Raw genomic sequence first — 26,261 nt, 5'->3', positions numbered from 1 at the left:
GCCAGCAAAGAGTCGCTTGTCTTTTGGCTCTAGTCACTCGCCGTAGTTCAAAACTGATTGGCGAGTTGGTCATACCACGTTATCGTCTCGTGCACATGGATTGGTTGCCTTGTTTACAACGAACTCGAACCATGGTACCATGGGGACTGTACCACCCCTCCCACGTAAGCGGTTACTGTCTCATTCATTATTAAACTGTTGTTAGTCTACCGGTGACAACCCGCAGTCGGACATGGAGAAAGTTGTTATTGTAACCGGCGCAAACAGGTAAATTGATGTACATGTTATTTCCATATCGAAGCGAAATCATCGGGAATTTGTGATCAGTGATCTCATTGAGGTGGCTCGAGTTCTGTGAGTCTTCTACTAAAAACATTTCATAAACATTTGTTTTGCGTAATAAAGTATGGAAACAGTTCATGATACGACATAGTATTGTATGGATAACCATTGATTTATTAATCATCATAAATCACAATGATCAAACATAAACAAACGCCCCTCAAACTGCAAATGTGTGTACGTTACATCACTTGTAAGTAGGTACGAAAAGCCTAGTGATCACGTTAGATATGTGGGCCTTTTGCAACTGCAACTGTCAGAGTTTGATCTAATGACAAAGAGGTAAAGCTACGGTAAAGCTAGCCATCTCTTCTTTTTACGAAGTCAAGCCAGCCAGCCACTCTTCATTTCAAGTTCGCCCTTTCTGTTTGCCCCTTTCTAGGATTTACGGTAGTATGCGCAAAGGGACGCTTGCACGGAGAACGACATCCGGTTTTCAAAATAAAAATCCAATTTTAAAAATAAAATGTTACTGACAAGCAGTTTAAAAGATTTTTATTTAGAACAGTTTATTCAGTATGATACATCACTAATTCTCGTTTTATTGGGTATGCACTCTTTCGAGGTAAATAGGTTCCATGACCTGGTATTGAGCTAGAATGTTGATATGCACAGTATTAAGTTCATAAAAAATAAGAGGAGACGTAAAAAATTAAAATTAAAAGGTGTGCATCATCCAACAGACATGCCACTATGATGCAGCACTGATTTGGGCTCAATAGGTCACATGACCTGGAAGCTATTGAGCAAAAATGTAATTTTTTGCGGGAAAAAAATCATTAAAAATAAGTAGAGATCGAAAATGAAAAAAAAAAGAGATGTGCAACATCTAGCAGACATGCCACTACGATGCAGCACTGATTTGGGGTCAATAGGTCACATGAACTGGAAGCTATTGAACAAAAATGCTCATTTCTTTTGAAAAAAATTCACAAAAAATAAGAGGAGGTCTAAAATGAAAAAATAAGAGGTGCGCAACCTCCAGCAGACATGCCACTATGATGCAGCACTGATGTGTGTTTTGGACTTTGTCACCAATAAATGGTAAATGTTACTTCTTTTAAATAGCGCTTTTCTACCTTAAAAAGCCTGACTGCTGGATGATGCACAACCCTAATTTTTCCATTTTAGATCACTACTTATTTTTTATGATTTTTTCCTGAAAAAAAATAACATTTTTGCTCAATAGCTTCCAGGTCATGTGACCTATTGACCCCAAATCAGTCATCGTAGTGGCATGTCTGCTGAATGATGCACACCGTTTAATTTGTATTTTTAGGTCTTCTCTTATTTTTTATGAACTTAATACTGTACATATCAACATTCTAGCTCAATACCAGGTCATGAAACCGATTTACCCCAAAAGAGTGCATTAACAATAAAACGTGAATTAGTGATATATTATACTGAATGAACTGTTTTCCATTTAAAAAAAGAATCTTTTAAACTGCTTGTCAGTAACATTTTATTTTTAAAATCGGAGTTTTATTTTGAAAACCGGATGTCGTGCTCCGCGCCAGCGTCCCTTTGCGCATACTACCGCAAATCCTAGAAAATGACAAACAGAAAGGGCGAACTTGAAATGAAGAGCGGCTGGCTTGACTCCATAAAAAGAAGAGGCGGCTGTTTTTTTAAATTAATGTTAGTCAGTAACCAGTGGTTATTAAAGACGCTTGTATGTGTTGCCACGTCAATCTAATTTCCCAGGATTTTCAAACTCAGTAGTGCTGGAAAAAAAGCAATGCCTGCCACAGTGCCACTGTCAGCATCATTCTCTGCCATTCTTTGTTTGGTTCTTCATGTTGCAGCGGCATTGGTCTTGCCTTATGTGAAAGGCTTCTCACTGAGCACATCCAGCTCCGTTTGTGTCTGGCGTGCAGAAATATGCAGCGGGCCGAGGCTGCCCGCTCTGCCCTCTTGGCATCCCACGCCAGGGCCCATGTGGACTTGCTGCACCTCGACGTGGGTTCTGCGCAGTCAGTACTCGCTGCTGCCCGAGAACTCAAAGCCAGGTCGATACATTGACACATACTGCACCTCATTTGACACGTTTGATGGATTCATTTTAGATTTTTTTTTTCTGCAGGTACAAAAGAATTGACTTTTTGTATCTAAATGCAGGAATAATGCCCAATCCACAAGTGGATATAAAAGCATTTTTCAAAGGTTTGTTCTCAAGGTAAATTCAGTTTGTTACTCATTTGTTAAAGCTAACAGCCCGCGCACTGATGTAACGTGTACCCTCCCATCAACAGAAACGTGGTCAACATGTTCGCGACAGCAGAGGGTCTTTTAACACAGCAGGACCGGATCAACTCTGATGGTCTGCAGGAAGTTTTCGCCACAAACCTGTTTGGTCATTTTCTCCTGGTAAACACCCAACCAAACTATCCAATTATTTGATAATATACTTTTCTTTGCTACACCAAGAGGCAGAGCTTAAAAGCATTGTGCTCAAAATTAATAAATTAATGCACAGGGGGCAGTGTCTGATATTTCATTAACCTTAATTACTTTCATAAAAAGGGCATGTTTGTGATTACATTAAATTCGGGCCAGGAAAGTATTTGTCAACGTAACGGGGAGGAGTGACTTGTAAAGCACTGGGGGGGGGGGGACCCTGCATTAGACTTGTGCAGGTGCCACAAATATTGTGAATAGGGAGTACATTTTGAACCGAGTCACTAGATGTGGGGAGTATAAGATCAAACACAGATTGTTCCGTATCAAAGCACCTCTCTACCCTGTGAGAGGGACATCAACAACTAAAATGGTTGGACTCAGATCTGCAGTAGTCCAAATAAATGGTCCCTAGTCAGTCCATAGGATACAGTTTTTACTATTCTATTTATTGTTGGACCGCTTTGTGGATACTACACAACACTGACTTGTTATGGAGGACCAAAAATGGCAAAATAAATAAAAAATGAAAATAAACCGGATATAAAAAATTATAATTCAATAATTATATACAAATGGAAATAAAAAAATATATATATATGTATATAAATATATACATAAATAAAAGTAAAAAATAAAAAATGAGTCAAAAAATAAGTAAAAAATACGTATGGAAATAAATACAAAAATAAGTATATATTATTATTATATATATATATTATACATATGTGTATATATATATATATATATATATATATATATATATATATATATATATATATATATATATATATATATATATATATATATATATTTGATGTTGCACACGCTCTCAGCATAAAATGCACAAATATAAGAGCAAAAAACTGAAACTAGAGTTTTGATTATTGATGATTTAGATTGAGAGACCCCTCGTAGCAGGAATGACTTATTATTGTTCTTTTAAGATGGAGCGACTGGCAACATGAAATAGTGTTTCCTAAACTTTACGGAGCCAAAGCACACATTTTACATTACATTATAAAAACTAGGAGTGTGCCAAAAAATCGATTCTTATAAAAATCCCGATTCTCACTTAGTACGATTCGATTTTAAATGTCCTAAAATCAATTTTATTTTAATTATTTTATACTGTCTTCCCTTTGTTTGTGTGTGCCTTTATTGGGAGTTCATGTTTTACCCGATTTGGTCACTTAGGGGCAGTGTGGTTCCACGCGGTCTGCTTCACTGTTAAGTTGTAGCCACATTAGAGAGTAGAAGTAAAAAGTCACGATCAAGTTATTCCAATAAAAGTTGTTTTTTTTGCAGCGTGGAGCCGTTCTTTTGAGTGATAAAAGTGCCGCGAGTAGCGCGCTGATTAGCATTAGCGAGTCAGACTGGAGTAGATCATTACAATTTGTTGAACATCTATAAATGTAAGCAAAAATCATTGTTAATCAAATCATTGTGAATCAAAAATGGTTCCTAATCAAAAATTGATTCTGAATCGAATCGCACACTCAAAAATTGGAATCGAATCGAATTGTGAGACATTCAAAGATTCCCACCCCTTTATAAAAACCTCACGACACACCACCAAATATGTAGAGGGGAAACAAATCTATGACAATATCGTACAAACTGGACATTACTTGTACTTTTGCATTCTACTGCCTGCAGTCTTCAGGTTTAACACTCATCTTTGTGTGCAAGGTCAGAGAGCTGGAACCTCTGTTGTGTGAAGCGGGTCGCATGTCGCGTGTCGTGTGGACCTCTTCAAGTAATGCTCGCCGCACTGCCTTCAGCATTGAGGACATCCAGCATGCAAATGGGACAGAGCCCTACAGCTCCTCCAAGTATGCCTCTGACATGCTCAGTGTTGCCCTCAACAGACACAAGAACAGCCAGGTTTGTTTTCGCACATGAAGCACTTCACATATTAAAGCTTTTTGAAATGTATCGCCGTTGGCCTCTGCAAGGATTTCCTGTGCGTCAACATTTTCTTTATTTTCCCCAGGGGCTTTTCTCCTCTGTGATATGTCCAGGACTGGTGATGACCAATCTCACTTATGGCATCCTGCCTTCATTTTTCTGGACTTTCATCATGCCAATCATGTGGCTGGTGAGTGCCAGCTGATTTTTTTGCCGCTGTTGCCTTTTTCTGAAGCGTCACCTGCTATTTTCTGTGTTGAGCAGATCAGGATCTTCACTAATACGTTTACCCTTACACCACATAACGGAGCGGCGTCACTGGTAAGTCAAGAAACCCGTCAAAAGGAAGACTAAATTGTAAGCTTTTTAAACATCAAATTATTCTTCCACTTCCACAGCATTGGCTTTTCCTTCAAACACCAGAATCTCTGGACCCACGGGCAAAATATCACAGCTTAACATCAGGATTTGGAGCAAACTACACAGAGCCGCGACAAGTAAGTATCTCAAAGACTTCTATTGTGCTAATAGGCCATATTGTTTGCAAGAGGCAATTTGAAAACGGTGCCAAAAATGATGCCTTCACAAATTATTAATGAGAAAGTCAACTCAAAACTATTCATTACAATTATAATGTGTTTTATGCGCCTTCACTGGCCTAAACACTGCATTCTGATTACAATTGTATTTTGGGGATATTAATTAAGCAGCAAAATCAGGGGGCGGCCATTTTGCCCTTTGTTGTCGACTGACAGTGACATCACAGTTGCTCAGAGCTCAGGTAATGACCAATCACTTGTTTTCTGAGTTCTGAGGTCATGTGCAGAGGCGTGGCTTGCCAACAGGCAAGGCAGGCAATTGCTTGGGGGCGCTTAGCCAGCAGGGGCCCCCAGAGGGCCAACAGATTTGACACAAACTGCATATCCTTCACATTAACAGTGCAGCAATGACAATTGACCGTCTCATATTTCCTGAGTCAGGTTTTTTTTTTTTTATCCTTTAAAAAAAAACATGTATAGTAAAGCGTTGTTTTTTTAAACGACCATGTATAAAACAAGTTCAAAAACCAACAACCCCCCCCCCCCCAAACCATTTATAATAAAACTATAAATAAATACATTTAAAAAACGGCCATGTACTTTTATTTATGTATTAATTTAAAAATAATAATAAATGTCAGTGTTTCCCAGATTTGAAATCTACTTGGGTGGGTGGACTCCGGCGGTGGGGATGGGAGGCGGGTTGGACGGGAGGTGGGTATCAGTCCTCTTACAACGTCTCCTCTAGCCTCACGATCCACAAGTGAGTGACGGCGAACTAACGTTACATGCGGAATATCCTGTCGCAACACCTTTTAACTATATTTTTGATACATTTTCTTAACTCTTTGACTGCCAGACGTTTTCAGAAACGGGATGTCGCCAGTGCCAGCCGATTTAAGCATTTTGACTGATCTTTCAAGGTCCACAGAAAATGTTGTGTTTGGACTATGGAAACACACATACTACAAAATGAAAGATTGGACTCTCATCTTTCATCAGAAAAGAAAGTTTGTTTCTACCTTATTCCGTTTTTCAGTAATCAATAGAAAATGGTTAGTTTCACTCAAATGCTCTGTTTTGAAACAAAAAATGGAGAAATCAAGCTTTTTGTGAAACGATGTTATTTCATGCACTCAAGTGAATTTGACACCTTTTTTTTCCCATGAATGATGCCACAAACACCTAAACAGTGCTTTACTTCTGTAAAACTCTACCACCAACAATGAAAAAGTGTTTTTTGATAGCAAAATATGTTTATTTACATTCAACAGTGTAACAATTTGACAAAACAATTTGACAAAACAATTTGGCAAACTATTTACAAATGTGTGCAACCGTGGTACTATTTACAATTGTGTGGACGTTTCAAATACAGTTTTTCTTTTTGTAACACTCCCCTGCATGCAAGGAGACGCAGCAGGATTTGCACAACAGATTAGTTTCACTGCGATTGCAGACGCTACACTTTCTTGCCGGCCTTTTTTTCCGGGGAATAGCAAGTATATACTGCAGTGTGTGTTTGGCCATGTTGCCATAAAGTCTACTCTCAGGATCATGATACGGTGACGTTACGGTGGTGTTACGTCTGGCTTCCTCATGTCCTTCAGTTCCTATACCGGGTGGTAAGAGATGTTCTGATCCATCTTATCCGCTCCATTCATAGTGGCACTGTAGTCCATAACCAGTGTCTTCTCCGTGATCAGACTGTACCCACTCCTCCGATGAATATGCATTGGACTCGGGGTACTCTTCGTCATCCGATTGAACGTCCGCCTGAGCGTGCTCGGTTGTGCTCCGCATTTTCCGGCGTTAGCATCGCTAGCCGGTGAGGCTTTAAGACGTGATCCTAGCCGCCGCGTCAACGCTTCCAACTTCGGCGTCAACCTCGGAGTCACCATCATCATCATCGTCGTCATCAATGTGCTCTTTAGCATTGGTCGCCATTATGGCTTCCTCAGCCATTGTCCCCTCAACACTCTAGCTCCGCCTCATGTCTTCTACTGACGCCTACCCAATCTTGTCCAAAGAGAGTCATCGCTGCCATCTAGGGGCCAAAAATAGGCATTATACTAACTAGATCTGCTTGATACTTTCAGCACAGCTGGCCAAGGCTTTCCTCCACCCGTTTCCCCCAAAAAAAACTTGGTGAACGTCTTTTAACGTTTCTTTGGCACTCCTCCGTAGGTTTTTACTAAACGTCATTTAACGTTTTTGGCAGTAAAAGAGTTAAAAACTTCTTGGGTGGTGGCCAATTTACTTGGGTGGCCTGCCCAAGTATTAACATGGTGTGGGAAACACTGCATGTATAGTAAGGCTTTTTCCTCTTTCTCAAAAAAGATAATGTGTATATAGTAAGGCTTTTATTATTTAAAAAAGTGACCATGAGGCGTTTTTTTGGTAAACGACAATGTTTATAGTAAGGCGTTTTTTTTTTAATGACCACTTGTAGTAAAGCATTTTTAAAAAACATTACCTTTTAATAAGGCATGTATAGTAATGCTTTTATGATTTCTTTTTTTTTTGTTACCATGTACAGTAAGACATTTAATCATTTTATTTTACTGTTTTCTGGCTCGCTTAGGTTTCTTGCTAAGGTTAAACAAATGAAAACAGTGACTTGAATGAAGCACAATTAATGGTGATTGCTTATTGAAGGTGCAGATGTGCAAAATTTTAAAATGAAATATGTATACAAGGGATGCTGGGGCACCTGATCCCTTCTTGCTTGGGGCCCCTGGGGAATGTTGCTTCGCCACTGGTCATGTGACATTCACAAACTGAGCCATTGTTGGTCGTTGCCTGAGCCCTGCGTAACTGCGATGTCATTTTCACTCGGTAGTAAATGGCAAAATGGCCGCCGCCTGAGATGGATAAAAAACTGGTGGATTTTGCTGCTTAATATATTTCCACATACCCAATAATTATCAGAATTCCATGTTTAGACTAGTGGAGACGCAGCAAACATATTACTGTAAAGAATTTTGATCAGTTGTGGTTGACACTGTCAGATTGCCTAACAAATGTGTTGAGAATTGTGGTGGTTTGTAGTGGAATGTAAATGGATGCTATGCTAAAATGCGGTTTACATTGTCAATCAAACAGATTATTTTTATTTGTTCAATAAGTGGCAGTTTACATGAACTCATTCACTGCCATTGACGGTTGTAGAGGTAAAAAAATTAATCTGAACTATTTTTATTAGTTTAACATTTGTTTCCACTTTTGTTAACAAGAGTATGAAAACCTAGAAAAAAAACATTTTCATTGGATATTTACAACAGATATTAAAAAAAAATAATTGTGGGTTAACTCGTGAAGTCATGCAATTAATTGCGATTAAAAAAAATATCACCTGACGCTCCTAATTTTAATAATCTTTTCTTCTTCTTTTTTTTAAATCGCCTGAGGCGGTTACATTTTTAAATTGTAATTAATCGCATGACTTCAATAGTTAACTCACGATTAATCATACATTTTATATCTGTTCTAAATGTACAATAAAAAAATTCTAGGTTCTCATACTCTTGTTAACAAAAGTGGAAAAAATGTTAATCTAATAAAAATAGTTCAAATGAATTTTTGACGTCAATGGCAGTGAATGAGTTAATTCACTTTTCAATAGTAATAAAAAAGATGTAAACTCACTACTGTTACAGTCACAACGCTGAAAACTGAGCATTATCTTTGTAAAAGCAGAATTTCTTTCATACTAATGTTGTATTGAATCTAATTAGAGCTGGCAAAGTGTCCTTGTGATATTGCAAAGTATCAAACATTATGAACACCGCATTAACGCCCTCAAACAACGCTTTACGTACGTTATACAGCATGTAACAATCCCATTTGTGTTCTGTCAGATGGACATTGACGACAATATGTGCGAGTTGCTTTACGAGAAACTACTTGAGTTGGAGAAAGACATCAGGAGAAGACTCACTGGCCTAAATCAACTTGAGTGTAATGACATGAATGTGTGTTCGACGTAATGGAAGGGTTCACGGAAAACACAAACTGTGCTATCGATTCATGCTTGTGTAGTTTTAATCAAGAGTAAATAATTGCACAGTTATACTTTTTCCACAATCATTAGCCTCCTTTAGTCACAGATATTCAACAGACAAACCCAGTAAAAATGCACTCAGCCGGTGAATTGCTAATCTCGTCCCAGCCCACAATAGACGACAATGGTGTCATTAACGGAGCTGATGGCTAATTTGTGGAATTAGCCAACTGCCTCAGTGCTGGTTAAACAGATCATTCTCGGCCTAAAACATCTCTCTTTGGACATGTTCAATAAAATGAATAATGTGTGAAATGATTTTTTTTACAATGGAGGTCTGGATTTATTCAACCAGCATATTGTATACTTTTTGCTTATTTGCATTTGAATGATATGCACCATACTTAATACTGATAAACCCTGTTACTCACCTAGTCAGCTGATGTAGGCTGCAGCCCACCCATGACTCCAATGAGGACAGGTGTTCGTGAAAATAAATGGATGAATATTTGGCTGGTACAGACCTTATGAGAAAAGAAAAAAAATCTGGGTATGTGACGTCCAAAAGCTTATTATTGCTAGTCTGCTGTTGCTATTTTTGTAAGTGACATAGTCTAAAAGCAATAAAGTATCCAGGAAGAGGCTGTGGATTTAGGCTTGAGTGGGAGGCATTAAATGTGACACTTTTGTGAACCAGAGTGGGTGAGAGGACACGGAGGACAGACAGATGTGTTTCCACCAGCTGTTACTCACCATGTCCCTGCTGACCATTTAATTGCTGCTTCTTCTTTCTTTTTTTTAACTCATGAATCCAACGTAATCTCAGGAACAGCTGCTACAGCATTTTCAAAGTGGAGGACTTTTTTTTTTTTTTTTTTGCATTAGGACCCCTTGCCAGTGGTTCTCTGGGCTCAGGGGACACCCAGGGGGTCTGCAAAATAAATCACCAAAATTATGTTGTATCATTTTAAAATAGTGCATTGAGTTACCTCCATATGGCGACTGACATGCCAATAGAACAAAACATAAACTAATTACTCCTCCATTTGGCTTTGGGTGAATTAAAACCTCTGATACGATTGAAACTGTTATCCCTCTTCTATGAATAAAGATTTTTGAAAATATAGTCCCTTTTTTTTAACATAACAATGGTCTCATTCAGAATAAAAGGTGCAGTTTTTCACGAACCATATTGGTTTCCTTCAGAGGGTCATTATGACTGTGAACTCAAATAAATGTATGATTTACATGACACAACAAATTGATTAATGACTTAATTAAAGGCCAGTAAAAATTGTTTGTTGAAATATTATAAAATTTGTTTTATGGGGGATTGGTAATTTGCAAGCTGCAATATCTTAACGTTTTCAAAAGTGAAGGTGGTATTTTATCAATAAACAAAATCGATTCACGTAATTTACTTTCGCGAGCCAGATATGGCCCAGATGCCTTGAAATTTGACACGTGATTTAGAGCCTTCAATCAAGTACATGATAACATGCAAACTCCACACAGGAAGGCCAGAAGGATTCAAAACAACCTGTCTCATTTTTCTACTGTGTGGCCTTCATTAGAATTTGAATAGGGTGGGGGGCATCCCTAGGCCAAAAGTTTAACTCCTGCTCTATGCTGTGATTGAAGCGGAAAGTGCTCGTAATGTCCATTAAAGCTTAGTAAAAAATAATAATAATAAAAATGCTGAACGTTTTTGTCCATGTTAAGGAGATGCTGTTTTCTAATCACATGACTGGGAGCTGTCCGTGCATGTGATACCCAATGGGAAATTAAAAAGCAGATTACTCTATGCAGACATGAAAATGAGTCATTACATAATGTCAATAAAAACATTGCAGGCGGGCGCGCGCTCGTTCTGGCGCGCGCCTCCCTGTGTCCCGGATGTTGTCTCGCACCGGAAGAGAAGGGGCCGATCTCCCAGCCATCTTGTGGCAGCATCCAGCGACTAGCTCGCATCAAGCCTCGTCGAATCGGAGGTGAATCCAGCTGAAGGGGCGCCATCATGCCCGGCCACCTGCAAGAAGGCTTCGGCTGTGTCGTAACCAACCGGTTCGACCAGTTACCGGACGACGAGTCCGATCCGTCGGAGATCCTGAAAGCTGCCGAAAACAAGAAGAAGGAGGGGGTCGCTGCTGGCTCCGCTAAGAGCGCAACTCAAGCCGCCAAGCAGCCCAAGAAGGAGTCGCAGAAGGACAGGAAGAACCCGCTCTTGGATAAGAAGGAGGAGTCCCAGCCTCCGGTGCAGCTGAAAAAAGAAGGTAAACAAACACGCGCAACACAGTCGCTTTGTGTTTATTTTGGTGTGATGCTCGATTGTCTTGCTAACATGCTAGCTGCTGCTGGACAGCGTCGGTCGGCGGGAGGTCAACACTGAGCCCTGCCTGCCTGCCTGCCTGCCTGTTCGTTTGTTGTTGGAGGACACATGGAGGTGGTGGAGTCCTTCACTCGTTGCTGTAACTGTTCACGTCACAGGCAGCGACTCGTGCATGCACGGCGTGGCGGACACATCTTGCTGGGATGTTTGCGTTAGTCCGGATGATGCTCGGAGTTGGTCCGCGGCTCGACGTAAACACGGATGAGGATTGGCCGTAATTAACGTTTGCGTGGTTGCTTGATCGAAGAATCGTCTAAATTAGTGTGTGGATTTAACAGCAGTTGCGGATTTATGTTTCATCAACTCGAGTTAAATACTTGTAGTCTGAAGAGGAATAAAATTATTTTGTCCTCCTTGCGTGTTCCAAAAATTTGAAGACAGATTTAATGTAAGAAAAAACACCTTTGCAAAAATGATTTAATCTAACAGAGATCTCTGGACATCGTGACAGGCTCCAAACATCACATAACAGGTGGAATTTCAGAGTGCCGAATGTGTCTCTTCCGCGTGTAAAGTGGCTTCTTATAGTTAAACAGACCACCTCTCTTTCATTTGTAGACAAAACATACTCTCTGGGTACTTTTCCGTGAGCGATGGCGAAAACAAAGTCAGGGGTGTGTGTTCGAGACAGATTCTGTTCTCAAGGACCAAATGTGTTTTCGCACAGAACGCTGAGAAGGAATTTTTTAGACTAAACAATATGTTCCAGCTTAGTTTAAGGTCAAATTATACTGAGTTCAACACTACCTCACATCTACAAAACATTTCGGCATGGTTAATATAAATAATTAAAATGTTAATAATGTATAACAATGGTTAATATATGAAATTAAAGAATTTAAATGTTAATAATATCTAACAAGTCCAGGTTCTCAAACTGTTTGGGTCCAGAGACTAGGTGAGGGGTGCTCAAGTTTGGTTCTCGAGAGCTCCTATCCAGCCTGCTTTCCATGTTTCTCTCTACTAACACACCTGATTTATGATCAGGATTGTTAGATTGTTAGATTCAGCTGTGCTGCGGGAGGGAAACAGGCACCGAACTTGAGCACCCCTGGACTAGGGGAAGAATTTTCATCCAAGGATTCCCTTATATTGCCATTGCCAGTGGGCACCGTCAACCTCGAAAATGAATCATGAGTGAATTATTGAGGAAAGAATATCTCAATTAGGCTAGTTTTCAAAATTGTTCAGCCCTAATTACAGTGTAAGTAGTTAATGTTTACGACAACGTTTTCAGCTGAGTGCTCCTGTTGTTGAACAATTTGATAGCAAAAAAAGAAAATATAATATAAGGCAGGGTTCTACACTTTTGAAGTGGTAGCACTGGTGCGACCAAGTTGTCTCACCCTTTTTGGCGGATTTGGGAGGTACAGCATGACCTTATTTGCTGATGTAAGCTTGACTTAATTGGCATTCTATTGCTTTGTAAAGATTGACAGTGACTCAAAATATATAAACTAAAAAAAATTATTGTAACGACTAGGGCTGAGCTATAAATCAAATTAATTCGATACATCGCCATTTAAAAAATCTAATCGTTGAAAATGTGCTAAATCGTGAAATTGAATTTTGTCTTTTGGGTTATTAAAAGCTGTTGTTCTTATGTTCTGTTACATTCAAATGTAATTTTGTGGCAGAATGCTGGATGGGCGGTTTACAAGATATGTTTACAATAGCTACCAACAACTTAATTGTGGCTTTTAAGAAAAAACTATGAATGTTAAGTTTATGTCAAAACAAATTTAGAATCAGTATACATTATTGTTGTCTGAACATTTTGCACAGGAATTATTTTTGAATAAATGACATTTTTAAATAAATGCTTGTTGGGTTTATTAGATTAAGATCGTAATCGTCCTGAATGTCTGTAAAAATCGAGATTTTATTTTTTGGGCCATATCGCCCAGCCCTAATAATATTTCTGCAGCAGGCATTGGCTGATTACCAGGTTGATTGTATTATGTAATTTTAAAAGATGACAGGCTTTGTGTGATCATTATTTTGTTCACTTTAATGGGGCCAGAGAATTGTCTCAAAATTATGCACTCCAATATATCCACGATTTTCACATGTTGTAAATATTCAATTTTGCTTGTGAATTGCTGAAAGCGAGTTTGTCGATCAGTAGACACCTTTATTCACAAACACATACGTAAAGTCCACTAAGAGGCAGTGTTGCTGTCTCTGTTGAACGAGAACGAGCCATCCCGTTTTTTTAGTTAAAGAATTGGAATTTGAAAAACGGGAAAAACGAGCCTTTCATAACATGTTTACTTCACATAAGTTGGGAAAAACTATACAACCGTCATTTTTCCCCCCTCAAGCTTGCACTGCCTTGAACCCTGAACACCTACTGTTACCTCTTTGGCACCTCTTCAGCTGCTGCTGCAGCGGCGTGGAAGAAAAAAGCAGCAACAGCCGAAGAGGTAACAGAAGAAAAAGGTGTTCCGGGTCAGGGCAATGCCAAGCTGGATTCTTTGTTCTAAACAAATCACAGTCACTTTGAAGCTGTTTGATTTTTTTATGAAAGAAAACACGTCCACCTCCTTTAAACCAGCATCAAAGAGTGAGCGATGCCAACCCAAGATTCACAAAACTGTGCTGTGTGATTGACAGGCATGAGGCGAGTGGGTCGACGGCCAGACCAGCAGCAAGGTCACCAGGGCTCCCAGCACCAGGGGGGGCAAGGGGAGGGCCGACCCGGAGACAAGAGGCCAGACCGCAGACCTCCTCGTGAGCGACGCTTTGAGAAACCCAGCGAGGACAAGCAAGAGGGAGGCGGCGGCGACTTCTCTGCAGACAGGTGAGAATAGCCATGGAGCGTCACGTGACCTTTTTAAGTGCACGAATGCAAGAGCATGGTTGAGCTTCTCTTGCTGTTCCTTGTTTTCAGGCCCTCCGGAGACCGACCCCCGAGAGGGCGTGGCGGCGGCCGAGGTGGGCGCGGTGGACGGGGGCGGGGCATGGGCAGAGGAGAAGGCTTTGACTCCCGTGGCAAACGAGACTTTGACAGACACAGCGGCACTGACAAATCGTGAGTCCGGATTTCTGAATGATTGCCATTACTGTGACGTATTTGTATTTTAGTGTTCTTCAGAATTACTTTTTTCTTTATAAGAAAAAGAAAAGAAAAGAAAGCCACCTGCCTTGGAAAGATCTCTGAAAATCCAAAAAGCTTAAGTTGTAAAGTGCATTAAAATATTTTCCCCTGCAAAATCAGATGAGCTTAGATACCAAAGAAACAGTTACCCGTTGCACAAAACCATCAGACACAAATCTGTAGATAGTTTTAGGAGTGACTTAGATTTTTCCGATGAGCAATACCACAACTGCAGCTTAAATTAGAACTGCAAGCAGATATAAAGGGCCCAGTGGCAAATAGGACAACAACAAAAAAAACTTTTAAACTATCTAAAACTAATGTGTGTGCAAAGTTTCATGAATTTACTCCCATGTTTAGACCCTCAAAAACGGCAAACAGTGCATCGCCACGGCAACAGCAAGTCAAGTCAAAACTTTCAATAACTTTTCTTTAGATGAGACGCCCAAAAGTTTGAAGATGATTGTAGGGCTGTGCGATTAATCAAAATTCAATAACAATTTCAGTTATTACAATCCACAATTACAAATTCGGCATAACCGTAAACAAAAAATAAAAGATTATTAATACTAATTTTGAATTGGTTAAATGTATATATTTGCACCTTTTTTATTTTCAAATGACTAATTCAATAAATCTTGTTTGGTCCAAAGGGAACTTGCATAATTATAGTGTTTCAAATACATTTATTTGCCTTTTTATATTTTTTACATGTTTAATAAACGTTTTCTTGTTTTGTACCAAAAAACAAATGATTGTCCTAATCGTGATTTCAATTATTACCAAATAAATCGTGATGAATATTTTCTTCATAATCGAGCAGCCCTAGATGAATATATATTCTGTAGGAGGAGTTGGTTTTGGAACGCTATAAAAGACCAAAAATGGAACAAAATTCCTAAATAAATGCAAAATGGCTGACTTCCTGTTAGGTTTAGCATATTGTTATAAAATACTTTTTGTAGGTCTTGTGTTAGTGAAACGTACAACCAGGAATTCTTTCTTTGTCAAAAATGTGTAGGATTCGCTATTGTGCCATATATTAAAAATTTCACAAGCAATCTCTCAAATATTGATGTTCATGCTAGGTCTGAAGTGTGTGCAAAGTTTCATGAGTTTTAGCCCAGGTTTGGGGCTCAAAAGCAGCATAATTTTTCTGTGCAACCAGTGAGTCGGCACGGCAACAGTGTGCCACAAAATAAAACTAAAAAACTTTATTTTAAACATCTTTATATGAAACACACAAAGTTTGAAAATGATCAGATCATTTCTGTAGCAGGAGTTCATTAACTCATTCATTGCCATTGACGGTTATAGACGTCAAGAATTCATTTGAACTATTTCTCTTAGTTTAACATTTTTCCCCATTTTTGTTAAGAGTATGAAAACCTAGGATTTTTTTATTGTACATTTAGAACAGATCTAAAACATGTGATAGTAAAGTCATGCGATTAATTATGATTTTAAAAAATTATCGCCTGACGCCCCTAATTTTTAATAATCTTTTATTTAAAAAAAAAATATATATACAGTATATATTAAAAACAAAAAATAAAATTACTTTAAAAAAAGAGAGAAAAAGAAAAGACTATTAAAAATTAGGGGCGTCAGGCGATTACATTTTTTTGTAATTTCTTGCATGACTTCACTAGTTAACTCACAATTAATCACAAATTTTATATCTGTTCTAAATGTATAATTTTTTGTTGTTGTTTTCATACTTATTAACAAAGGTGAAGAAAAAAAAGTTACAAAGAAATAGTTCAAATGAATTTTTGACGTCTATAGCCGTCACTGGCAGTGAATGATTTAAAAATATGATCTTTAGAAAAGGCCAAAGGTATTCCAAGGTAAATCAAAATGGCAGACTTCCTGTTAGGTTGAGCATATGGCTCCAAAATACTTTTTTTTTTTTGTTTCCACATCGTGGTCTGTTACTAATGCCTCCACACCAGTGAATATAAAAAAATTCTAAATTGCAATTCCGAATTGCTTTCAAATTCTGTTTATATAGCAGCAATATGAACGAAACTGGGTCGTAAACTGAAGCCCCCGTCACAAAGTATGACTGTCGACTGCATGCGTTCAATGTTATCTGACTTTTGAATGGCCTTGCCTCAGAAATCAGAAGAGCGAGGAGAAGCGCAGTGGCAGCGGCTCACACAACTGGGGACATGCGAAGGAGGAAGCCAGGTGAGAATTCACTCTTTAACACTCGCGCACGCACTCATTTGCATTCCTGTGGGCTCCAAGTGTAGAGTTGGGAGTGTTGAAGGATACCACGGCAGTGACTAAACTTATTTCCATGCGTTGGTCAGCTGACATGTCAAACCAACAAAGATATCCCTGCCTCGTTTCTATCAAAACATTTCTCTGAGGTCTCAGGCTTGTACTTTAATTCCATTTCCATAAAGCACTACTGGATCAGTTAATCAATTTTATTATTCCTGAAATTGGTGGAATTGGTTGTTGGCAAGGCAAGAGATCGCTGTCTTTTGCATCAAGACTTTTCAAAGTCATCTTTGACCTCTTCGGGGTCAGCCTAGTGTTGTCACGATACCAACATTTTGACTTCCTTCAAATACCTCTATACTGAAACGGTACATCGACACAACGCAGCAAAATTATTTTTATTCATTCAAAATATTGGGATCTATACATGTTAATTTATGTACAGTATATACTGTATGTGCTTTGACATTGCATGCCATATTCTTGACTGCATTTGTTGTTATCCGTTTTAAATATTGGTAATACAGAGTCCCATGACTCAATGTAATGTTGCAGGTCTCTGTTCTTCCATTCCGCTCACAATTAGTCAAACGTGTAATCAAATACTACAAACTGGGTACAAAATAATTCACACTCGCCTTATTTTTTATGGGAAGTGTCAAAAAATGTCACAACCGGTCGCTCTGTCAGTCATCTGAGCTTTTTCTACGCATATCTGTGATTTCCTACTTTGTGCCTGTTCATTGAACGCACCTTGAGTCCACTGCGAAAAAACATTTGCTCTTGTTACAAAACGTCACGTCGGTTTGCTTGCCGCGGCCGTAGAAGAAAAAAAGTTCCAGTCGTACTTCTCAATGAGGAGTGCACGGCCAGCGAGCTCGTCAGTGTTCAGTGCGTGAAGCCATCTTCCTGAGCCCTCTCGCACCCAAGCTGAAAGAGGTGTGCTGCTAAAGGCGTTTTCCGTATATCGGTAGACGGGCGGCCATGCGTGTATGTGTACCCGCTTTTAAAACAGAGTTGGCGGGCTGTCTCGTAATTTTTTGGGGGGGGAGTACCGGTGCTATAAAAAAAAAAATGATGCCAAGGCCGTTTTTGACGCCAAAAAATCGAGGTGCGGTACTGGTACCGGGATCCCGTGCAACACTAATGCAGCCTATTACACAAACTTCCACACGGATAAATAAACTTTTGTTTGTTGCTCAGCCTTGGTGAATGTCTACAAATATTCATACTGTACCACTTTTTGACACATTTTTTTGTCTTCCTGGTGTACCAGTCATAGTGGTGCTCTACCCAAGTGGTGTAACAGGTTGAATCCAAACTTGTTCCTCCAAGGGCCACCTACAGAAAAAACAAAGGATTCAAGGGCCATGTTGAAAATAAGTCACTCAAGCAATTGCATATCATTTATATATTACAGTCTGTTTTTTTTTAAATCACTACCTGAACAGCATCTACTTGTATAATGAAAATAGTTTAGGATTTTACCAGATTTTGCAGTGGTCTAGACCCTGGAACCCGCCCGAAAATATTAGCCCCTGCACTGAACAACAACTGAATCCCAGCTGAACATTCAGAACCAAAACAGGAGTCTCAATCTCAAGTTGACTATTTTAAAAGGAGCTACTTGGGAATCATTCGTGTGATATTTTCACCATTTGGACCTTCACGCAGAGCAAAAACGGGAGGACGTCATTTTTGTTTGTAAATATTAACTCATTCACTGCCATAAATTCATTAAAAAATAAAAGATTATTAAAAATTTGGGGCGACAGGCGATTACATTTTTTTTATTGTAATAATTTGCATGACTTCACTAGTTAACTTACAATTAATCACACATTTTATATCTTCTAAATGTACAATGAAAAAATTCTAGGTTTTCATACTCTTAACAAAAGTGGAAAAAATGTTAAACTAATAGAAATAGTTTAAATTAGTTTTTGACGTTTATAGCCGTCAATGGCAATGAATGAATTTTTTTTTTTTTTTTAAAGACGTTCTCCAATTTTTTTTATTTATTTTTTTTAAACGGGTGGAGGAAAGCCTTGGCCAGCTGTGGTGAAAGTTTCAAGCAGATCTAGTTAGCCTAATGACTATTTTTGGCCCCTAGATGGCAGCAATGACTCTCTTTTGACAAGATTGGGTAGGCGTCAGCAGAAGACGTGAGGCGGAGCTAGAGGGGACAATGGCTGGGGAAGGGAAGAGAACATGGCGACCGGTTGCAAGCAGCTCACGCTCGAGCAGTTGTTTTCAAAGACGAAAAGCATCGACCAACGCTAAAGAGCACATTGATGACGACGATGATCATCATCGATGATGATGACGACGATGATCATCATCGATGATGATGACGACGATGATCATCATCGATGATGATGATGATGATGATGATGGTGACTCCGAGGTTGCAAGCATTGACGCGGCAGTAGAAGACGTGAGACGGAGCTAGATGGCTGAAGAAGCGAACAATGGCGACCGGTTGCAAGCAGCTCACACTTGGGAAATTTTTTCAAAGACGAAAGGCATCGACCAACGCTAAAGAGCACATTGATGACGGCGATGATCATCATCGATGATGATCATCATCGATGATGATGATGGTGACTCCGAGGTTGACGCCGAAGTTGGAAGCGTTGACGCGGCGGCTATGACCACGTCATAAAGGTTCACGGGCTAGCGATGCTAACGCCGGAAAACGCGGAGCACAACCAAGCACGCTCAGGCGGACGTTCAATCGGACGACGAAGAGTGCCCCGAGTCCAATGCATATTCATCGGAGGAGTGGGTACAGTCTGCTACTTGCTATTCCCCGGAAAAAAAGGCAGTCAAGAAAGTGTAACGTCTGCACGCGAAACGGACAATCGGTTGTGAAACTACTCTGTTGTGCAAATCCTGCTCCCTCTCATTGCACGCAGGGGAGCGTTACAAAAAGAAAAACTGTATTTGAAACATCCACATAATTGTAAATAGTACCACAGTTGCACACATTTGTAAATAGTTTGCGAAATTGTTTTGTCAAATTGTTACACTGTTGAATGGAAATAAACATATTTTGCAATCTAAAAACACTTTTTCATTGTTGGTGGTAAGTGTTTTACAGTAAAGCACTATTTAGGTGTTTGTGGCATCATTCATGGACGAAAAGAAGTGTAGAATTCACTAGAGTGCATGAAATAACATCGTTTCACAAAAAGCTCTTTTTCTCCGCTTTTTGTTTCAAAACAGCATTTCGGTGGAACTAACCGTTTTCTATTGTTGATTAGTCATGCAATTAATTACGATTACAAATTTTAATCTGACGCCCCTAATTTTTTTATTTAATTTTATTTTTTAATTAGGGCGTCCGGCGATTATTTATTTTTTATTGTTATTAATCACATGACTTCACTAGTTAACTAACCATTAATCATACATTTTATATCTGTTCTAAATGTACAATAAAAAAAATCTAGGTTTTCATACTCTTAACAAAAGTGGGGGGAAATGTTAAACTAATAGAAATAGTTCAAATGATTTTTTGACGTCTATAGCCGTCAATGGCAGTGAATGAGTTCATAGCTTTGTATTTAACTGAACAGGCCCGCATTTCAACAAAATGTTCTTCATTATAAGAGCGCACAATTGATTTTTGTTTTCATTGTTAAATATATGACGCAGTTCAGCAAAGGTTGCGCAACTCAAAACGGATGCTCTTAATGTCTTTCAGCGAGGCTGAACTAACCCCTGCTGCCGAGACCACCCCGGAAGGAGAGGAACACGCACCTGCTGGCTCCGAGAACAAGTGAGTGCTCACTTCGGTTATTGATTGCGTTCCCACATGCGAGGCTTGACACTTTGGTTTTCGTTTCTCAAGTCTCATTCCATTTCTATCCCGACATCGACATGAGATAAGAACATTGTTATGGACCTTGTCGTGCACCGACCGGGCTTTGCAGGGAAAACGAGGCGGAAGAAGTGAAACCCGAAAGTCCTCGAGAGATGACACTGGACGAGTGGAAGGCCATGCAGGACAAGGAGCGGACCAAAGTGGAGTTCAACATCCGGAAGCCCAACGAGGGTGCAGACAGTCAGTGGAAGAAAGGATACGTGCTGCACAAGTCCAAGAGCGAAGATGTGAGTATGGGCAACCTTTACTGTGTCTGGTGCCGCAAGACATTCGAAGATTGTGATGAGCGAAAAAGTGTGTTTGTGTCTAATGTACTGAGGGGCCGAGAGCTCATTAGAGCTGCACCATAACACCAACATATGCAGCAGCCAATACTTAGAGATTTATTTTCTTCTACCTTTCGTTTTTGGATTTTTTGTGTGAGTGTTTGGAATTTTTCAAATGTTTTTGGACTTTCCTGCCTTTCTGTCAAATTTACGACATTTTTGGCAATTTTATGGACACATGGTAATTTTATGCCTCTCTCTTTTCTTTTTTGGGACATTTTTCCTGCCTTTCTTGCTCTCAATTTTCCGAGATTGTTTGCACTTTTGTGGCCATTTTTCTTTATGGTTACTTTTTGAACATTTTCTTTCCATGCTTTTCTCAAATCAATTTTCTGACTTTGTTGTGGGGGCAATTTTGTACCAATTTCTTCTGTTTTTGGACATTTTATATTTACTTTTTAAATGTTTTCTTTTCTGCTTTTTATTATTCAATTCCCTGACATTTTAGGCAATTTAATGGACATTTCATGGTAATGTTTTGTGCTTTTCCTCTTCCTTTTTGGACATTTTATGGTCACTTTTTTGGGGTGTAATTTGTAAAAGTTTTAACCCTAACCCTTGTCAAACTCAAAAATGTGGACTTTTTTTTAATATTAAATAATTTGTTTTACCAAAATCATTAATTTATTTAAAGAATATTTTATTTAAAAAATAAATATGAATATGTAAAAAAAAAAAGTTTTTTTTAGGGAGCCACAGGAGAGGGTCTAAAGCAGGGGTGGCCAAGTTTCTTTCCTCGAGAGGCCCTATCCACCAGCCTGTTTTCCATGTTTCGCACCTTTAACACACCTGATTCATGATCAGGATCGTTATCCAGCTTCTGCAAAACTTGCTGACGAGCTGATCATTAGATTCAGCTGTGCTGCAGGAGGGAAACAGGCAGGATCGGGGCTCTCGGGGACCGAACTTGGCCACCCCTGGTCTAAAGAGCCACATGGGACTCCGGAGCCTCCGGTTGCAGATCCCTGTGCTAGTGTGACTTCAAAGTGTTGAAAAACTCTGCATTGACGTTTTATATGTTGAATTTTCAGAGGCCTGTTGGTGCTCTGATTGATTCCACAGAAACGGAAGTCGATGCACACTCTCTGTACCAAAAGGTGGGTATTTATAATATTAGCCATACGATGATGACATGTCAATGAAAAACTTGTACAATTGAAATAAGCCCTTTAACTCATTCACTGCCATTGACGGCTATAGACGTCAAAAATTCATTTGAACTATTTCTATTAGTTTTCCACTTTTTCCACTTTTGTTAATAAGAGTATGAAAACCTTAAAAAAAAAAAAAATTAACATTTAGGACAGATGTAAAATTTGTGATTAATCATGAGTTAATTATTGAAGTCATGTGATTAATTACAATTTTTTTTAAAAATTAATTGCCTAATGCGATTAAAAATAAAAAGAAGGAAAAGATTATTAAAAATTAGGAGCGTCAGGTCATTGTTTATTGTAATTAATCGCATGACTACATTAGTTAACTCACGATTAATCACAAATGTTATATCTGTTCTAAATGTACAATAAAAAAATCTAGGTTTTCACACTCTTGTTAACAAATGTGGAAAAAATATGTTAAATAGAAATAGTTAAAATGAATTTTTGACGTCTATAGCCGTCAATGGCAGTGAATAAGTTAATAAAAAAAAAACTGCATATGAACTTTGCCTACTGTGTGCACAGGGCACCACTGATGAATCTGCCGACCACCACTTTCGCAAACCGGCCAACGACATCACATCTCAGCTGGAGATCAACTTCGGAGACCTGGGCCGTCCCGGCCGTGGTCGTGGGGGCCCTCGCGGGGGCAGGGGTGGCCGCGGCGGGGGAGGCAGCAGGCCGGCGCGCGGCGGAGGGCGCTCTGAAAAGGTAACAGCGCTAGCAACGACAAAGCTGAAAATGTGCTCGCTGCGGCGCAATCATAATAAACGGCTAAGCCTAAAAGCACTGATGTGGAAAAGCTGCTTGTGTCGGCGCGTGCTGACAATGGGGCTCATCCACAAGCAATACTTTTCCAGCACCAATTATCAATACCGATCGTTGCTTAGGAGAGCCTTGGAGGAGTTTGCAATTTTTATCTTAAAATTACATCTTATTTATTAGATTGATTTATATTTTTTTATAAAATGTTAAATTCTAACCTGATCTCTTGTTTTCCCACCAGGCAAGTGGCGTGTCGGTCCCCAACGTGGACGACCCCGAGGCCTTCCCCGCCCTGGCCTGAAGGCTCCTTTAAAGCCAGCAGCCCTTTCGCCCCACCCCCCTCCATTTACGAGGCTTGCATGCTTACCACATTCTCAGATATATACAAAATTGAATGACTAAAAAAAAAAAAGACAGTCATCCCCTACTCGCACCACCAAGAGGACTTAAATTTTACCTGAGAACAAGACAAAAAAAAAGTGGAAAAGGACCTGTTGTTACACTGACATTTTGTATTTTGAAACATGACAGCGGGGATGTTTTCATTCTGGGTTTTTTTTTTTCATCCATTGTTTCTGCAATGTTGCTGTTTCAAGTGTGAGTATATCTGGTTGAGCTCAGTGTTATAAGCTCCGAGAAGACTTTGAACTGGAGTGTTTTTCTTCCCTCGCAGTGCGCCAATACACACCGATGTGGTTGCACTTACACTACATATGAAACGTGTCATAGATAGCTCAAGTGTGACTTTGAAAAAGTGTTATTATCCTGACGAACCATTTCCTTTTGAGAGGCAAAAAAAGTGAGGATGGGTAACCAGGCAACAGTGCTATCCTACTCAAAAAAATGCTTGGGATTTTTCTGCTTGTTGTGCAGTGAAAATAAATGCCTCTTTTTTTGATGGGGAGGAGGTAGGAATTTTATTTTATTTTTTTAAATAAATCGTGGACCAGTGGTTAGTATTGCTTTGTACCCCCTGATCCAGATGTGCCGCCTGTTTGCAGGATGTGTATTTTTAGGCTGGTCCTCTTAGCTCATACGGACTGTACTACCTGTAAATTCAGGACCACTAAACAAATGCTTTTATTTTTATTTCTTATGTCAAGAGTGTGTGTGAGTGTGTGATTGATTGTGCTACTGTGACTGCTAGTTACTAAGAAAAGTATTGGTCTGCCACACATGGTCAAAACCATGAGCGGTTCTTGGGAGCATGTGTAATGTCCACCGCATCTCAAGTCTCTTTGAAGACTCCCACCCATTTCTGTAGACCATGTTTGGTTGTAGGTTGTATTGTTATTTTTTTTGGAGTGCAGCAACACTATTGCATAATGTCTGCTGTTGTTGTGGAACAATCAGGATCTACAGAATGTAATGTAAACTATTGTTAACGTGGAGCCACCCGCGTCGCCAGAGAGCCTCGTATTTGGTCGATGGGAGGGGCTTGAAGTGTAGCTAAGTTAGTAGTACAAAGTGCTGTATTTGAAATGCGGTGCTCTGCTTTGACTTGCTGGTGATGCACTGGTAAGAGGGCTGAAGTTTTTTATTTTTTTTTCTTCTCTCCCATGTACGACTGTTTGAGCCACATGACGGTAAAACTTTGTGCAAACATCCCTGTTCTAATAAATTGCTTTAGAGGTGTAATATGTACTCTATGGAAAGTGAACTCTTCATTGTGCAAAAATAATAATAATGCATTTACAGAAAGTAAACACAACTACGTTTATTTCGAACCTCCAATATATCATTTTTTATTCCATTGTTTCAGCCATGTACCCTCCAATGTTCAAGATTGATTCTCATAAATTAAGTGAAAATCTATTATTAGCTTGAAAAATAAACTTTTTTTCCCCCTACTACGGTACTATAGTTAGGTTTACAGCATCACTACAGTTTATGACGTGTCCAAGCATCACAGAAGCTTTCATTAGTTTTCAACATGAATCCTTCTTTAATGAATCCACCCTTCACCATAAATTTCCTTCGTCTCTTCAAAAGAACAATATAAAAATGCCAAATCAAGTGTGTCAAGGATTCCAACTCTGCAGAAATGAAAATGACATTCATCTCATCTCAACCAATCTTCAAACATTTAACATGTTTTTGGTGCAGTTGCTGTTTGAATGGAATACAACACACAAATTAGGTCAAGGGTCAGCCACTTTTACTGTCGAAAGAGCCAGTTGAGGCCAAATAAAGTCTTGTCATGACTCAGACCTGCAAAACATTTGAACAATGTGATGAGAGAAACTGTTTGTTTTAATTTACTGAGGGCCCAAGAGCTCATTAGGGCTGCACCATAACAGAAATATATGCCGCATTCTTTCGTCTTTGTTTTTGGTGTGTGTGTGATTTTTCAAACATTTTTAGACTTTTCTGCCTTTGTCAAATTTACGAAATTTTTGGCAATTTTGGTAATTGTAATAGTAATTTTCAAGATTTTTTTTTGTTTTCGGACATTTTATGGTTATGTCTAGATCATTTTCTTTCCAGCCTTAAATCAATTTTCTGCCTTTTTTTCCCCTCTCAATTTGGTGGACATATGCTAATTTTCAGGATTTCTTCTTTTGTTTTTGGACATTCTGTAGTTAATTTTTAAATGTTTTCTTTTCTGGCCTTCAAAACGATACTATTCTATTAATTTATATATATATATATATATATATATATATATATATATATATATATATACATATATATATATATACATATAGCTAGCCATAGGCCAAATTATATTTTTACTATACTGGATGGCTGTGGCATGCACAGATATTTTGCGGGGCAAGTGCTCCCGGGGGGGGGGCACTTTTGTGCACAAGGAATAAACCTTGCAGACAATTCCGAGATGACGTCACAAGTCAAGATGCCCGTCAATTTGGTGAACGAAATCTATCTGCTCATTGAAAAGTGTTGGACTTTGGATTGTTGTAATTTGATTTGTGAGGATTGTTTCAAAATGTGATGAGATGTCGTTTGTATGATATCACAGGGGAATGCATTACAATCTGCTGTTTGTTTTCACCGTATAAAGGAAGCATTTGCATTGGGGACATAACAGAAATGCCCGGATGTTCGGAAATATCAATAGAAGTTTTTAAATAAACACTACACACACATAATAATAACTAATAATACCCCACAGCTAATAACAGCCTATTAGGGCAACACGACTGCAAGACTTGTAGCATAGAAGTAACTTGCAGTTATGGTT

The 26,261-nt window shown here is 39.1% G+C and overlaps 2 protein-coding genes across 7 annotated transcripts; both read left to right on the top strand.

The window, feature by feature from the left end:
- The first annotated feature begins 105 nt into the window (after positions 1–105).
- LOC144043340 (3-keto-steroid reductase/17-beta-hydroxysteroid dehydrogenase 7-like) lies at positions 106–11,197 on the top strand. 6 transcript variants are annotated; one of them, XM_077556873.1, is made up of 9 exons: positions 106–164; positions 2,151–2,354; positions 2,464–2,521; positions 2,598–2,712; positions 4,435–4,629; positions 4,739–4,843; positions 4,918–4,974; positions 5,052–5,150; positions 9,053–9,513. In XM_077556873.1, the coding sequence occupies exons 1-9, from the start codon at positions 140–142 to the stop codon at positions 9,179–9,181; spliced, it is 987 nt and encodes a 328-aa protein (XP_077412999.1). In that variant the 5' UTR covers positions 106–139; the 3' UTR covers positions 9,182–9,513. The 6 variants fall into 6 exon arrangements, with proteins under 6 accessions (XP_077412999.1, XP_077413001.1, XP_077412998.1 ...); XM_077556875.1 differs by having other exon boundaries at positions 2,429–2,521; XM_077556872.1 differs by lacking the exon at positions 9,053–9,513 and adding an exon at positions 11,049–11,197 and having other exon boundaries at positions 131–267; positions 2,429–2,521.
- Positions 11,087–24,705, top strand: LOC144043339 (SERPINE1 mRNA-binding protein 1-like). The gene is made up of 9 exons (XM_077556870.1): positions 11,087–11,468; positions 14,201–14,387; positions 14,478–14,618; positions 16,806–16,877; positions 20,626–20,700; positions 20,855–21,032; positions 22,163–22,228; positions 22,817–23,002; positions 23,298–24,705. The coding sequence occupies exons 1-9, from the start codon at positions 11,213–11,215 to the stop codon at positions 23,355–23,357; spliced, it is 1,221 nt and encodes a 406-aa protein (XP_077412996.1). The 5' UTR covers positions 11,087–11,212; the 3' UTR covers positions 23,358–24,705.
- Positions 24,706–26,261: the final 1,556 nt, after the last annotated feature.

The sequence above is a fragment of the Vanacampus margaritifer genome, chromosome 2, assembly GCF_051991255.1.
Source record: "Vanacampus margaritifer isolate UIUO_Vmar chromosome 2, RoL_Vmar_1.0, whole genome shotgun sequence".
NCBI lineage: Eukaryota > Metazoa > Chordata > Actinopteri > Syngnathiformes > Syngnathidae > Vanacampus > Vanacampus margaritifer.
The sequence above is the reverse complement of the archived record's forward strand: the minus strand, read 5'-3'. Positions and strand labels throughout refer to the sequence as shown.

Excerpts from the sequence above, each read along its gene's own strand:
- LOC144043340 (XM_077556871.1), top strand. The coding sequence starts at position 233 with ATGGAGAAAGTTGTTATTGTAACCGGCGCAAACAG. Across the intron at positions 268-2,150 it reads ATTGTAACCGGCGCAAACAG|CGGCATTGGTCTTGCCTTAT; the intron begins GTAAATTGATGT and ends TTCATGTTGCAG. Across the intron at positions 4,844-4,917 it reads TCATGCCAATCATGTGGCTG|ATCAGGATCTTCACTAATAC; the intron begins GTGAGTGCCAGC and ends TGTGTTGAGCAG.
- LOC144043339 (XM_077556870.1), top strand. The coding sequence starts at position 11,213 with ATGCCCGGCCACCTGCAAGAAGGCTTCGGCTGTGTCGTAACCAACCGG. Across the intron at positions 14,388-14,477 it reads GGCGACTTCTCTGCAGACAG|GCCCTCCGGAGACCGACCCC; the intron begins GTGAGAATAGCC and ends CCTTGTTTTCAG. Across the intron at positions 16,878-20,625 it reads CATGCGAAGGAGGAAGCCAG|CGAGGCTGAACTAACCCCTG; the intron begins GTGAGAATTCAC and ends AATGTCTTTCAG.